Below are 15,803 nucleotides of genomic sequence, written 5' to 3' on the forward strand. Positions count from 1 at the left end.
ATTATTGATGTTATCAATGGTTAATGTTGGTTGCAATCAAGTAGTTTACTCGGTTTATCTATCATACGAATGCTAATGAAAATGAATTGTCTGTGATACATTTAGTCGCGCTAAATAGTAATAATACAATATAATACAAATAATTCAAACAAATAGGTTGCAAACTTCTAACATTACATTGAATAAATAAGAATAATGTATAAGGCATAACCGGAGTTAAATACATAGAATGAGTCACAGTTTTGAGTCTTCACTAGTTGGGTTACACTGCATGAAAGGTACAGCCAGCATCATTGCCGGGAAAATCAAAAAACAACAATTTGGATCGAATCATGAAATTCTTTCGTAGTGTCGATTCTCTTAATCGTATGGTATCTAATCATTCGGATAGATGCTAAACGTCATTTGGAATGCTCGAATATTGTGCATAGCACCGAAAACAATGGTTTGTTCGTGACTTTATAACTATCACACTATATATGTATGTGTAGTTGTGGGTTGCCAGATGGTTGGGAATTTAAATTCCGTAAATTATTCTTGATGTCATGTCTGGTAGGTCTGTGACTCTACCGAGGACCGTCGGAAGAGATAAATAAAAGAAAGATCAAAAATGCTGTTTTTCACGGTGGCTCCATAAAACGGTTCCCTAAAGATTTATTAATATTCTGTTTATTTCATAAAATAAAATCGAAAATCGTTTTTGCATAGATCAGATTCAACTACTTTTAATCTTGTTCGAAATGGGAGCCATTTGCCTTAATCATTTGCGATAGTCTTCTACGAACACTGGAATAGCTACCTCGCATGGTTCCCAGTGAACCAAGAGGCGGCTGGGTGGTTAGGCTATTGAAGGTTTGTTCTAGGCTACCCGTCGTAACTTGCCGTTTATTGTAAAAGTAGTATTAAGATTTCTGACAGCTGATTTACAACCACAGATGCAATGTTTCGCCAAAGGGTTTTGGTTTGTTTGCTTCACGAAATACCCAACCTCAACCGGTTTCGCAGTGCAAAATGTTTTGTTTTCCTCACGAAATAATTTGGCACTTTTTTAACGGGAATAGAAAGGCTTATGGGTTTCTTCTGGAACAGGGATACCAGGTGCACTGGTGCACAGATTAATCTGTTTCACAGCTTTTCGATATGCTGCACATGTTTTTAAAACTGCATGGAATTCCACAGTTTTCTGTTGTAATGCAGACTATCACAGCCTTCTCCATTTTGGACCTCGTGCTCAATTTTTGACTCGGGCAAAAACTTACAAAATAGGTCTCCACTTTTTGTTTTGAGACAAATTTGTACGTGTTCCTTAACACAGATTTGCACAGATTTTTACATAGGCTGCGCATAGATTTTACAAAATATTACCTGGCCTCCCTATTCTAGAATATTGTTCCATACTTTTTCAATTGCAGTCATTAGAGCATTCTTATTGCGTTTTGGTTTGGCGTTAGTGACTATTTCAATAACACTCCGCATCGCAAAGTCAAGTGGGTTGATATTCGGAGGAGTTCCATTTCCTTGGCCCAAAAATGCTTTAAATTATGGTGGCACCACGTTTGCATGCTTTTTGCCCCATGTGCTGGTGTTGAATTTTGGGTACAGGAAATTTCACCGTCTGTTGTTGTACTTTACAAGGCCAGATGCAAGGTTTAAACAGATACTAGGGTGGCTCTAATTTTAGCAATATTTAAAATCGAACATTTTAATGGTTGGAGATAGAGCTTTACTGTCTTCGATAAAGTTATAGAGCAATACATTTTAGACAGATTTGCTGAAGACATGCAAGCTCTAGCTTTTATACTTTCCATTGCACGAGAAATCATCCAAATGTAAGCTGTAGGGTGTTTCGGTTTTATTTCTATAACTTTCGAAGTTTTTATTTTACGCTAAAGTACCCTTTAGACAACTTGAAGATTATTTTAGGGCGCATAATTCCCTTCAAAACACCAACTACTAAACTTTTTTTGTTTCAAAGTTATGAGAACTTTTATCCAAAAAATATTACTTTTTCAAATAGCATTATCTTCGATTAGGGCACTTAACATTAAATACTGTTGCTGCCATATGAAATAGCGTGCTTTGTAGTATAGATCACCAAAAAATGGCAAATGCGATATTTTTTATGTGTTGCCCAATTTACTCAATAAATAGTTTTTTTTAGTAAAAAGTATATATAACTTTCTAACGAGAGAAGCTAGAGGTTCGGTATATTAGTTCTCCTTCAAAATATTTGAAAGTATTTATAAGCGATCTTAATGCAAAAGTTATATAAAGAAAACCATTGTTTAAGCAACACTCTAATTTTTTGGGTGAATTTCTTATAAAATGAAAAGTACACGTTTCAGGGTCTTCGCGAAAGTTTTTTAATTTTGTTCTTTAATAATAATAATAATTCTACCCACTATTTAAAATAATAAAAAAGTACTGTAAAGTGCAATATTTTTTCATGAAAACGAAACAATATTTTTTTATTTTGTCCACCGTGAAAGTAATTTAAACATATTACAAAGGGTCAATTCATGAAAAACTAATTTTTTAATAAAACTTTTTCAGTTTTCGTTTTTTTCCAACCTACCCTTCTGATTTTTTTCCAAATTTTTGGAAGACGAACATTTTCTTCTAAAACATCAAAACTCTTGCTTTCATCGTTCAAATGATGTAAGCACTTAATATATCAAAAATAGATTATTTTAACTCAATTTTATGAAATTTAAAAAAATCGTATTCGACATTTTTTGCTCAATTATAATTCTAATCATGACTTTATTTATCGTTGAAAAATAATTATCTTTTGTTTGCCCCAATTAGTTATATTGTTATTCGAAAAAACCATTTTAGGCGAAAATGTACTCATAACTTTTCAACGAAAATAGTTAGATATGTGGTGCCATGAAAAAAAATATTCGTCATAAAACAATCTTAAAATTGTCTGAAGACTTCTATTTTAAATCAATACCGCAAAAGTTAGTTGTATAAAACTGTTTTTCTATGAAACACTCTAACCTTCGATTTTAAAATTGTTGAATAATGAAAAGTAAAGCTACAGTTTACATGTTTTCAGTAAACTTTTCCAAAATTTGTCGTTACACAACTTCACTGAAGGTCGTTTGGCTCTAGCTGGAATGATTAAAAAGATCTTGGTAAAACTAGAACCACCCTGACTGTTGTTTTAACAAAAAGAAGGGGCTCACAAACTACGAAAACGTCTCCAAAGAGTTAATGAGGCTAAGTTGTTTAGTTTTAGTAAAATTTCAGAATTCCTGCTAAATTTGCATTCTGGACCACTGTGCATTGTGGAACTGCTCTAGTTCTACCGGAAGGGTGCAGCAGGATTATTTTTGTGTCATCATGTTCGTGGTACGTTAGCTTTTGGAGAACGCAGTTTGAAAGAGCAAAATCGTAGACCATCGATTTCCATGCATCGGGAAGAGCAGCCAGATCGTTACCGAAGATTGTTCAGAAACGATGTAAAACAGTCGCAGCGGATGTTTAAATCATGCCAACATATTATAAATTTAAAAAAAACAAAGGAGTAAGACACCAGAAACTGATGATAATCGAGCCAAAATAGTAGATTAAAAACACCGATATTGTTAGAATCCAACAACATTCCAAACCAAAGCAAGCAAACAAACAAATCAAGCGCTTGGGATAATACTTCAAACGAACGGCCAACTCACTGCAACAGATGGCAGCATCGTACAAAAAAATAGGAACACAATCGGAAAGAGCTGACCAGACAAGTTAGAACAAATCGAAGGGGATAACAGTTCTACACAGAAGTAGCTAGCAGACATCTCCCACACTGGGGACGCACCGTACCTTTTGGTAGATGGAGTAGAGTGTTGGCAACACCTGGTAACCCCACTGGGACTGTGAAGCATACTTTTCGGTGGTAAACTGACCACCACCTTCGCCTCCTCCACCGCCACCATCACTGTTGGCTTGTTGCTGACGTTGCAATTGCTGCTGCTGGAGCAGTTGTTGTTGCTGCTGCAGTAGTTGCTTTTGCTGCTGTGATCGTGGTAGATAGAATCGATCAGTATCCATTGCCGAATATGAATTCAAATTGGCCGTTAGCGTACGATATTGAGTATTGGGAATATTGTTATATATTGGGGGTATGTTTTTGCCGAAGACAGCAGCAGGAGCAGCAGCAGCACTATTACCACCTCCGCCACCAACGGGAAGAATTGACAGGGAGGACAGTGAAGATTGAGGTTGGAGGCGTGATACGTAGCGGTTGTGGTAATAGTTGGTGAAGCTAGCCTCAACATCCCCACCACGGTGACTGTTAATTGCCGCCGCCGGGTTGCCAGCTCCACCGAGAAGTATCGAGCTAACATCCACGAATGGATACGATTGATGATGATGTGGTTGTTGTTGTTGTTGATGAAGATGAGGCGATGTGTACTCGGCGGCTGTGAGGTCCATCAGCCGGGAAGCACCGGCGGCGTCATTGTCCTGGTTGTTGATGTTGTTAGTGTTGAATGGTTTACTTCCGTATTTAGTGGTCGTGTGCTGGAGGACGTGTCAGGGCGCAATGTTGACATGCAGTGGTGATAGAATGTCGGATAAGTGGAGGAGTTATGATTGAGCGATGTGTGTATGTGTGAATGTTTTTTTTCATGTAATGTGTTTTGTGAAATGAGAAAGAACAGGTGAATAACATTCATGAGTAACTGTCGTATTTGTTATTTTTTTCAAACTAAAATGTGAAAGTGCGAATTGATTGAACTGTACATAAGTTTACGTGGCAAGCAGTGAAGGCATGGTATGTGGCAGGTAGTAAGCCGTTCCCTAGATTGGTAAATGATTTCATATTACTTAAAGAGGCAAGATTTTCCTAATAAATAGAAATAAAGATGATAAATTAGGTAAATTTTCTAAAAAGATTGGACTTTAAGCTAATCCAACTTTGAAGTTTTGTTTTGAAAAGCATAATTGTGATTCAACCGTTATTCGAGTGTTATATTGTGAAAAAAACAATCCTCTATTTCTGTTCTAAATATGAAGGCTCTTAGGCGCGATATGAACGCGCTAACTAGGCTTGGCAGGAGTTGAAAACGGCCATTCTAAGAAAAGAGGGGCAAATCAAAAGATTGCGAAATCTTTTTTTTTCTTTATAGTGAGCCGGAGAGCTGAGAAACTCAATTTCTGAGTACTGCTAAACTTACCTTTTTATTGTACGTGTAGTAGTTGAAAGTCTTAAGATATGTTCCTAACGATAGAATATTACACTTTGGGCACAGTTCGTGTGACTTTTGCTGCATCAGCTCTAGGATGTAGAGGAAATCCTCCGCTACGTAATGGTCCTCCTCCAGAAAGACCACTAGACCTAGAACGAAATAAAATCGGTGTCATGAGTACGCTAGCGGTTCGACCTTTTTGAATATTTCCAGGATACATACCCGTGTGGTATTTGGTAACTTCTAGCTGGTCAAACACTCGGTTCGACTTCCACCACCAGTGGTGTTTGGTTTGGGTGAATTTGGCCTCCCGATAGTGACCGTACAGATCCGGGTGCAGTGCATTGTTACATTTGCGTAAAAGTGCCCTGCAAATGCATCAAATGAAAGTTTTGAGCAAAAACGATAAAACAAATTGTCGACTTAAATTTGGCGTATTTCTTGAATCGTGCATTTAAAAATATTGAACACCCTCCGTTTTATAGGTGTCTGCGAGCGGAATGTTGCAATCGACTTTGACAAACGTTATTAAAGTTTTCGGGGAACGTCTGACGGCTGGATCAGGAGGAAACCGAAATCAGAATTCTGCAGTAAGCGGAAGAAGAGTGGCACTTTCAAAGGAAATTCTAACCTTTCCATTAGATATGTCGACACCAATTTAGAATATCAGAGTCAACAGTGCAATGAGACAAGGAACGAGCCGCGTTTTCAACGTATAAGGTTATAGTGACACCCAATCGGGATGACAAGCAAAAAACCGTGGCAAAAGCGTAAGTTATACACAACAAAGTTGTCCAAGTTTGGATGATGAAACATTTGTTAAAACAGGTTTCAGGCAATGCCCTGGTCAAGAGTTTTACACGGCAATCGGAAAAGGAAAAGGTTCAAGATAAGTTGAAAACCACATTTGCGTATTACGGTCTAAAAGCTATAACTAAATTAGTTATGGAATTTGCGTTTCCGTTCTATTTCTTGCGGAACATCACGCAGGATTAGGGGTTTATCTAGTTTTCGTTTTTGGAGCTAGTGTCCATTTGGCTCTAGCTTAGTGCTGCCACTAAGTTAGTGTTGGATTCTGATGCGACAATCGATAACCAATTTGTCATAGTTTCCGGAAAATACTTGGTTTGACAGTCAATATGCACATGTGAACTGAAAAGCAGAATTTTTGTAAAAATTGGCTCTGTCAATCAAGATATTTGTGTCAACGAGTGTTTGCAGAAACGCGTTGTTTAGGTTTGTTTTGGCCAGACCTAGATTCTTGTTACTAACGGAAACTGGCCCAGGAATCCAACAACATGCAAATCGTACCATGGGCAAAATCCCTTCAAACTAGAGCTTCCATTTCCCGACGGTTTTCAGCTTCCCGGGATTCGGGAAATAAATATTAAATTTCCCGGGAAATCCCGGGATCCCGGAAATACTGAAGAAAAATAAAAAGGTGAATGATTCTCTTGAAAACAAAAGAATAAATTGAAAAGTTTTCAAACCCATTTGATTGCATGTATACAGGGTGTTTGGTTCATGGTTGAGAACCTCTCGGGAGGTGATAGACTATCATATTTGGAGAAAAAAAATGTTCTACACATACCATCAAATCTCAATCGTTACAGAGATATTGAACTTTTTGTGTAAAAAACTTTTTTGTCTTAAAATACCTTAAACTTTAAAAGTATACTTTGTATTTTAAATCTTTTAGTTCCATTCCAAAGGTGAGAAAATTTCCTATTGAATGGTGTTCTCATATCTTTTAGTTAATTAGTTTTAATTACCTTTTAGCTGTAAAGTAGTTAAAAGTTAGTGTTTTTGAAAAGGTTTTTGCTAATTTTCTCGAAATAATGAAGTATGATTATAGCAATATCCATTATTAAAAAGTTCGGTTTTTTGACGATTCATAATTTGTTCTTGGACGTCATATTCCTATCTCTTCTCATTTCTTTGTAATTTCATTACTATACTTTTCCTGTAACCGACTTTCAAGTGCTTAAAAGACTCTAATCTAAAAAATAAGCTTTATATCGATATTTATAAGATTTCATTGGAAAGCTGAGAAAATGTACTATCAGTGTATGTACAAATATCTTTTAGTTAAGTGTACTAAATGATTTTTTACTAACGAAATAACTCAAAATTTGTGCTTTTTGGAGTTTTTTAATTATCCTAATTATTAATCAACAAAATTTATCGTTACTATTGTTCATGTGATGCCCCTTAATGTTTTCTATAACTTTTTATTTGACACTTTGTTTATCTCTCTTTTAATTTTGCTGCTATTTAATAGTTAACACAGCATGACCTCGCCACAAATGTAGTGGGTTCGAAATTGTTCTTTTTGCATATGACACGATGTGATAAAAACGATTTTGCGTCGAAACCAAAAGAGATAATTGAATGGAGTCAAAGAATGAACTGTAGAACTTGCTGAGATGCATTATTTCCATGATAATTATGGTGATGTTTATTATTTACTATTTTAAGAAAATTAACGAAAATGCTAATAATAGCACTAACTTTAAACTAATTTACTTCTAAAAGAATACTAAATTCACTTAACTGAAAGGTATTAATACATTTTTCTCTGTAAAATTTTCCTGGCTTTCGAATAAAAAGAAAAAAAAGTACAATAAGTGCCATACTTTTTCAATTAGAGCTGGTATTAGTGAAAATGCGATAAAAATATCCAAGTTGAATAACCCAAAATCATGAAAATAAGAAAAGGTAAGTGTATCATGCCAAAGAACGAATTATGCAGCTCTTCAAGACTAACAATCTGGATTATTAAAATGATGAGGTTAACTATTAGGATTTTCAAGAAATGAACGAAAAATCGATTAATATTGTTTAATTTTCAATAAATTACTTTGTAAAGGCTACTTAAACTCATTAGCTGAATCATGTGAGGGCATCACTCAATGCGAAATTTTCTCACCTTCCCAGTGGACCTAAAATATTTAAAATACAAAGTATACTTTTTAAGTTAGAGGTATTTTAAGACAAATAAGTTTTTAACACAAAAAGTTCAATAACTTTGTAATGGTTGAGATTTGATGGTATGTGTAGAACGATTTTTTCTCCAAATATGACAGTCAATCACCCCTCGAGAGGTTCTTATCCATGAACCAAACACCCTGTATCTGTCCTAAAGCAGTTGTCAGAAGATGGCGATTTGGTGGCCCACACATCCTTCAATAATTTGATAACTCGTCAATAAGTTTACGCAACATCAACTTTTTCTTGGCTATAAATTTTTGTAATTACGATTACGATTGGGACGATATACTAAACGCAGCTGTTGGAGTTAAATCCCGGGAAATAAATTCCGGAGATGGAAGCTCTACTTCAAACTCGTCAATTGGAATATATGGGACAATCGTAAAGTGGAACCTCAAGTAAACCTAGAAAATAGTTAGGAACGAGAAAACATTCAAAACAAATCGGCGTTTGTCATCAAATAAAGCGAGTACAACACATTGGAGACGTCGAAAAAAATATAATTCGTTCAACCACAGTATGGACAAAAAATGTATAAATATATTGCAGATTTCTCGAGCTCTGATGGAGCAATATACGGCTGTTACAGAAATATCAAAATTGTATTCCAAATATTCGCCCTGGTAAGCTTCGGAAAATGGTGGTAAATAGTTTGGAGTAGAGAAATTATATTGCTGGCTACGGACCCTTCACGAAGGAGCACAGAGTATATATAGCAGTTAATCGGGTTGAAACTGACGGGGTCGCCTCAGATTCGAATTTGAATTGCGCGGTATGAGGATCTGGGCTGGCTATTTTAAAGACCCCATGCAACGTAGGCCGTCCGCAAAAGTGCCCTCGTTTCCGATCGGAAATTGTCGCCCTGTGGGAAATTCGCCATTATTAGGAGTTAACAGAGCTACTAATCCTCAAGTTGCCCTACCAGCGTTTCGTTTGTGAGATTACGTAGGACTTCAAAGTCGGTTTACGCTTCTAAAGCTCAACCGTAATGAACCCCAAGAAACCAGCAAGGCCTACCTGATACGAAATAGTGAACTATCCATGCTAAGCTAGTAACCATCATGCCGAAAGATATCAAACTGGTTTGCCGTTAGCGGACCGAAATTGTTTCTTCCACAATAAAACGAATCAATGGTCCTTTTTGGGACCAATCAATTTTATTGTAGTAGTAATTGTTAACTGAAATTTTTATTTTACATTGTATTACAAAACAGACTCCACTCGCCCTTCTCTTCTGCCGACTGGAATTATTTTCAACCTTGACCCCGCGCGGCGGCGTCACTGGTTTGCTAGTTAATATGTAAAACACGTTGTAAATGTAAAAGTTGGTGCGTTTTCTCCAAAAGTTTCTTAGGGGCGTGTGTTATTTTAGGTAAGTTCTAGTTTTATTTCAAATATGATACGCCAATGAAGGAGAGAGAACGAACATCAAAGCAAAACTCTTCATACGAATACAATGGTCGTCCTGAAAAGGGCAGGTTCGGTGTTTTTGGCATCATTTCACCTGGCAACAAAGAAAAACTTAATTCTATTCGGTCTTCTTTGGCCGCAGAATGGTATGGATGATAGGCAACACACCATCCTAGGTAATGGTCACGCCGGAGCGTAATTTGTTCAGATCTTCGTTATTTCGAATGGCCAGCTGTAGCTGACGGGGGATAATTCTGTTTTTTTTCGTTTCCTGCCAGCTCCAATGTTTCAACGGCGGGATATCTCATTACGGCCGCCAACGGTGCTCTGGCACCGACATGCTTTGCGTAGTAGCCCTTTCTCAGCAGATGGTGGATTTGACCGACGGGAATATGGAGACTTGTTCGGAACGAGCGGGATTCTGGTTTTCTTTTCATCTTTCCTCCTTTACTGCATCCAGACATAGCGGGGGTAAGTGTGGTGTAGCCAGCCCAAATGTAAAACACGAATGATGCCGTATTCGCATACGACCCGCGATTTTATACTCGATTCAGTTTACATTCGAAGCCAAATCGGCTGGCCATCGAACTAAATCAGTTTACTTCCATCGGTGGAGCTTCGAACGAAAACTGTTCAAGATTTGCGGCTCGCTGCATGTAATTAGCGAGAACTAATCAAGAACGAGCTTCAGTCAGATGGTTTTAAATTACGTTTTTCCATGTTTGTATGCTAATTTCGAGTCGTTGGATATAAAAATAATAGTTGGCAAGGGAAGAAATTTTTAAATTTAATTCTTGGTTAATGGTTTGATAGTGCTGATAAGGGCTAATTTGTTTTACAAAGCAATTGTTCTCTCGGTGGGACATTTTTGATCCAATTGGCTCCTGTTACTAGCACGAAGCTGTACAAACTAATCATTCAGTCCACGGAACCGGCTGAATCCTAATAATCACCTTCTATCCCGATATTGAAATGTAGGTGCCGGTCATCCAACATGGTAGACTAGTAGAAATCGACTAAAATCACAATTCTACCTGTTCAAGATTTGTGGCTCGGTGTATGAAATTAGCGGTAACCAATCGCGAGTTGGTTTTGGTCGGGGGTAAAATCTGGTTTATCGTTGTGTATGCTACTTTCTTATTATCATTTTCATTTATTTTTAAATTTTGCAGCGTTAGTTGTGGTCCACTAGCCGTGTACAGCTCACAAATATTTTTTCTCAGTATTGTACAGCCTTTTTCGGAGGGGTCTATATCATTTGACAAAAAGTCATTTGGCATAAGGTTATTTGGCATAAGATTATTTGGCATAATGAACATTTGGCATAACGGTTATTTGGCATAATAGTCATTTAGCATATTTTTGAGAATTGATTACACTGAAGATCATTTGGCATAATGGACATTTGGCATAATTCTGAGAGGTGATCACACGGGATTTGCCAATTTTTAACTACAGGGAAAGAGATATAAATTAAGACTGTGCGATAAGTCAGGTAATTCAGCATAATTTTGAGCCGTGTTACTGCTAGGTCTTTCTGTATAAATATTTTTATGTTAACGTTCCGGCAGTCGCGCTAGTGCACTGAGTGCACGCTGCTCTGAAAATCTAGCGAAATCGTCTTATGGCACCAGCGGCTGCTCGTTCAGTGGGCCATAAGCGCGACTTCCGGAGGGTTAAGGAAAATCAGTAATTTAGCATAAGGGTTGTTTGGCATAGGTATGTGTATTGATAAAGTTATTAATTACCAGGAAGTTTTTTGAGTAAATCCTTTCCTGTATGTATAATGTATTTTGATTATATGTTGACAATAATATTCGAGAGAAAGTTACTTATGCAGTTTTAAGCAGCCGGTATGTAGCTCAAATGTTTGAGTATAACGGCAACTATCTAAATATTTAAATGAAACAGAGTTTGTTTACCAATAGCACTAAATTTGAACTTGAAACAATATTAATTAGTTTATTTTTCTTTGCAAATTAATAAATAACATTGACGCCTAATGTGGCTACGCCACATCGCTTCAAGACGCATGCTGTCCGATATCACTGTCGCTCCGTCAGACTTAAACAGGTTTATAGCTCCTATGTTTGAGTAATCCGGGTCAACGAGTGCATCATAGGTTTGCTTGCGAGGGGCTGTCGCTTCCGACGGCGGGTTGGTGGCCACTTCGCCCGGCGGATTCTCAGTAGCTTTGCGTCGACTCGGATCCTTGGTCTCGGTTATGAGGCAAAGCCGCATTGCACTGGCTTCGTCCCAAGTGCTAGAGCACAACCGCGGGTTGAGTATACGTAAGTTAATTCAATAAATCATCGCTTGAAAAACTTGGTGGTATCAACAAATGATATTCTCTGGAGCGAACGTTATAAAATTCCAAAGAACAGTTCATGAAATAAAGATGGAAAATAATTAAATTTTAATTATTGAAACGCTGTATGGAAAGTTAAAACTCAATGACGATCATAATAATGATAGCCAAACAAAACATTCGTCTGGTGGATCGCAGTTATAGTGCATAGTATCAACAAAAACCTGTAAAATCTACATTATACTAGAACGTAAGTCATAGACAAACAATTCATAATTGCCAAAATGAACAAACTCAAGAATTTCAAAAATGATACTGAAAAGAACTGCTCATCTTCAAAAGAAAAACTAAATAAGTAAATAAATGTATTCACTTGAAATATAATCAATATCAGGTAACGGAATCAAAACATTTTTATTATTGCCTCGTGCAGCTTTAACCTTATGGGTCATTCACTGATAAACTACACATTCGTCTGTTGTGCCAATTGACCGTTATTCAGAAAATAAAATAAATTATACCAAATGTCCGGTATGCCAAAAGACTCGTAAGTAGCGGTTCGCCCACTACTCGGGTTTTAGGGCTGGGCGTAGCGTAGTTGGTAAATGTGTAGTTGGCCTTGTACGCAGCGCACCTGGGTTCTATTCCAGACCCCGCACATAGGGTTAGAAATTTTTCATAAAATATTTTTCTAACCCAAAGAGGCGAATGACCTTAAGATTAAAACCTCTATAATCGAAATAGTTGTACGCAGCGCACCTGGGTTCTATTCCCGACCCCGCACATAGGGTTAGAAATTTTTCATAAAAGATTTTTCTAACCCAAAGAGGCGAATGACCTTAAGATTAAAACCTCTATAATCGAAATAGTTGTACGCAGCGCACCTGGGTTCTATTCCCGACCCCGCATATAGGGTTAGAAATTTTTCATAAAAGATTTTTCTAAACCAAAGAGGCGAATGACCTTGAGGTTAAAACCACTATAATCGAAATAAAAAAACTACTCGGGTTCTTAATTGCCCGGCGGACCCTTCTTTTAAGGTGGCCTAGCTGCTCCTACCGGAATTTCGGGTTTTCGTATGTAAACAAAAAAGAAAAAAAACAAACAAACTAAATTTACCGAGTTTTGTTCTCCTCTCCTCTGTGCCGCACGCTGCCGGTGGAGCTGATCAGCTGCTTTTGACGATGGCGGAAGGCGAAGGTTTATCCGACCGGCCGGGACTCCGAGGGCCGTGTTCTCTTGCTGGTACCGTTGGCTGCTATCGCAGCGGTCCTTTTCAATTAGCTGGGGAGGTGGCCAAGGTTCTTTTGTTGGAACCTCCCTAGCGACGGGGCGATTAATCGCCGGGACCAATGACTCTCCGTGAATGGTCCAGGTAGATACCGCAGTAAACTACCTCAGGTGGATCCGTTGTCCTACATGCTTCGTCCTCCTTTGCGGTTAACTGTGGAGGAGAGCTTTGTTCGTTCGGCTGATCCTCCAGTGAGGGCGGCGTGGTATCACTGGGTCCTTTGTATTTAACCGGGGAAGCCAGTGGCTCCTTTGCGTTTAGCTTCTCGTTTTGGCGACCCAATACCACTACACTAAACACCCGAACCACGACCTACACTTTTCGACTGGATTACTTGCCGTCGCACGCGTGCACTTAACTCTCTGTCGAGTGTCATTCTAAACACTCTTCATATACGTCTGTTATACGCCGTGGTTCGTCACTATCTAAAATTTTACGATGGACGCCTTCTTCACTCCACAAAAACAAATACCAATAAACGAACCGCCGCATAGCTGTCATCGCTATGGGCAGCATATCCAGCGCACACGTAATTTAGCAAGACGAAAGTGGTGACCTATTTAAACCTTGTGTCATTTATTGACAAATACACAATAAAAATTACTACACCTATCTTGATTAATTACAACGTGTTAGTTATGTTGCAATAACAATACATTTTACGGAGAGAGTATGCACAAATAAGTATATTTCCACCCAGTGCTAAATTGTTACAACCTTCAGCGTGATCGATTCTCAAAAGTATGCCAAATGACCATTATGCCAAATAACCGTTATGCCAAATGGCCCGTTCCCTTTTCGGAGATGCTCGTTCGTTCTAAACAGTTCAACACGAACTGACATATTTTAAACACAAAGGCGAAGAAATTGATTAAATCTATAGAGTACAAGAAAAGAAAGCGTTCCAAACCGTAAATCCAATATCAACTTTTGAATAGGGCTAATAAGATTTGTAAACAAACTATTGTTTTGCTGATTTCTCTTATTTTGTTATAATTTCAACACAGAAAACATTTGAAATTGATTCTACCAAGGGTAAATATGTTGATTCAAATGTATTTTTCATGAAATTCAACTCGGCAGCGGAGTAATGAGCGAAAGAAGTTTGTTTACAAAAATCTCATTAGCCCTTTTGAAAAATTAATATTGAAATGACTTTTCTTCCGAAAAAACAGGGTCTTATATTGTAAGGTAAGTCGTTAGTCGCGACAAAAAATATTTCTATATGTAATCCCCTAGTTTTAAGAAATTTAAAATGAAAAACAAAGAAAATGAAGAAAAAAGAAAGCGAATAAAAAACTGTCAGATCTAAGAAATATAAAATTGAAGGCAAAATAAAATGCAGCCAGTTGTAAAAAGCGAATTTATTTCAATTTTATATTCAGTTACATTCCACCCGTTTCAAATAAAACTAGTTGTAAACCAATTCTACTTAACTGACCTGCACTTTGTTACCCAGCTAATGGAAACCCACGTCAATGGTGTTCGTAACCGTTCGTAAGTAAAGCGGTTTACGATTATTATTTTTTATGTATTTGGCCCCGTTTGAATGACTGAACTTAAAAAAAAATCGATTTCTAATTCCATCCACTTCGAATGCCTAATTCCCGCAGATTGCTTTGTGGGTGGCGGTGGTGAGTCGGAATGGCAGGTGCTTGTTATAAGAAACGGTTATACCTTTCACCTGTAGAGCCAACGCCGGTGGAGTTTGGGTGGCTTGAGCGAAAAGGATGTAGCCTAAGAAAATAAACAGCAATAAAGCCCGCTTTGTAAACTAGTTTAGCTCGAAAGAGACCGTAATGGGGTGTGCAATTTCCCCTGGCATCGTGGAAGGTGGAAAACAAAGCAAATCGCTCCGAAACGGATTTGGTTTGATAGCTGCTTGCTTGGTCAGCTGTGGAGGATGACGGTCGCAAAATGTTACGCTATAGTTCATGCCAGTTAAACTGGATTACGCTCTGGTTTGGCATTCGTTTGAAGTTGTTTAATGGAAATTCCTGTGCTGGATGGTGGATAAATAAGAATGATGCGATGGGATGTCAAGTCTTCTTATTCGTACATGTAGTCCGGAACCGGAAGGAACGGTACATTTTGAAATTAAAATGAGTCTGCATTTTGTTGGACATTTTTTGTGGGAAGAATTAAGTTTACCGTTTTGGATACTTCAAGATTGATTTTAATGAACAGTGATAAACGCGTAGTGAATTTTCTAACAAAGTATTGAGCGTCTCCTTCGATTTTCACTCCTATGGTAACGCACGGTGGCGTGTGTTAGAAAAAAGGATAGAGAAGATCTAAACATGTTCAGTATATACTCTCTAAGCAGAAAATAAGATCAAAACCATGTTTATGTATAAAGACCACTTTACATATAACTTTGGCTGTGTAGAACTTGGTGAAATTGTTTAAGCACAGCTGTGCTGTGTTGAGAATGTACGCCCTGACAGAGCAGGAAGAAGAGGATAGGTACAAATTGGAGATGAATGGATATTAGACCACTCCACATTTTGAAAAAGTTTTGAAATATACATGGGTCAGCCCAAATTTTCGTTCTAGGTGTGAATTTAAGAACTTTCGCCAAAAATGGCCTCGTTTGGACATGATTTGGAGGTGT

At 37.7% G+C, this 15,803-nt stretch overlaps 1 protein-coding gene across 10 annotated transcripts in view; it reads right to left on the reverse strand.

The window, feature by feature from the left end:
• LOC131677661 (alpha-1,6-mannosyl-glycoprotein 2-beta-N-acetylglucosaminyltransferase) overlaps positions 1–15,803 on the reverse strand; it is a 216,088-nt gene that overhangs the window by 15,056 nt on the left and 185,229 nt on the right. For 8 of the 10 annotated variants that reach the window (XM_058957575.1, XM_058957572.1, XM_058957573.1 and 5 more), the window contains 3 exons: positions 5,412–5,557; positions 5,178–5,338; positions 3,823–4,014 (listed from right to left, as the gene is read on the reverse strand). In XM_058957575.1, the coding sequence (XP_058813558.1) occupies positions 3,823–4,014; positions 5,178–5,338; positions 5,412–5,557 (499 nt within the window). The remainder of the gene's footprint in view (positions 1–3,822; positions 4,015–5,177; positions 5,339–5,411; positions 5,558–15,803) is intronic. The other 2 variants (XM_058957577.1, XM_058957578.1) reach the window with 2 other exon arrangements.

Source organism: Topomyia yanbarensis, chromosome 1, assembly GCF_030247195.1.
Source record: "Topomyia yanbarensis strain Yona2022 chromosome 1, ASM3024719v1, whole genome shotgun sequence".
NCBI classification, from domain to species: domain Eukaryota; kingdom Metazoa; phylum Arthropoda; class Insecta; order Diptera; family Culicidae; genus Topomyia; species Topomyia yanbarensis.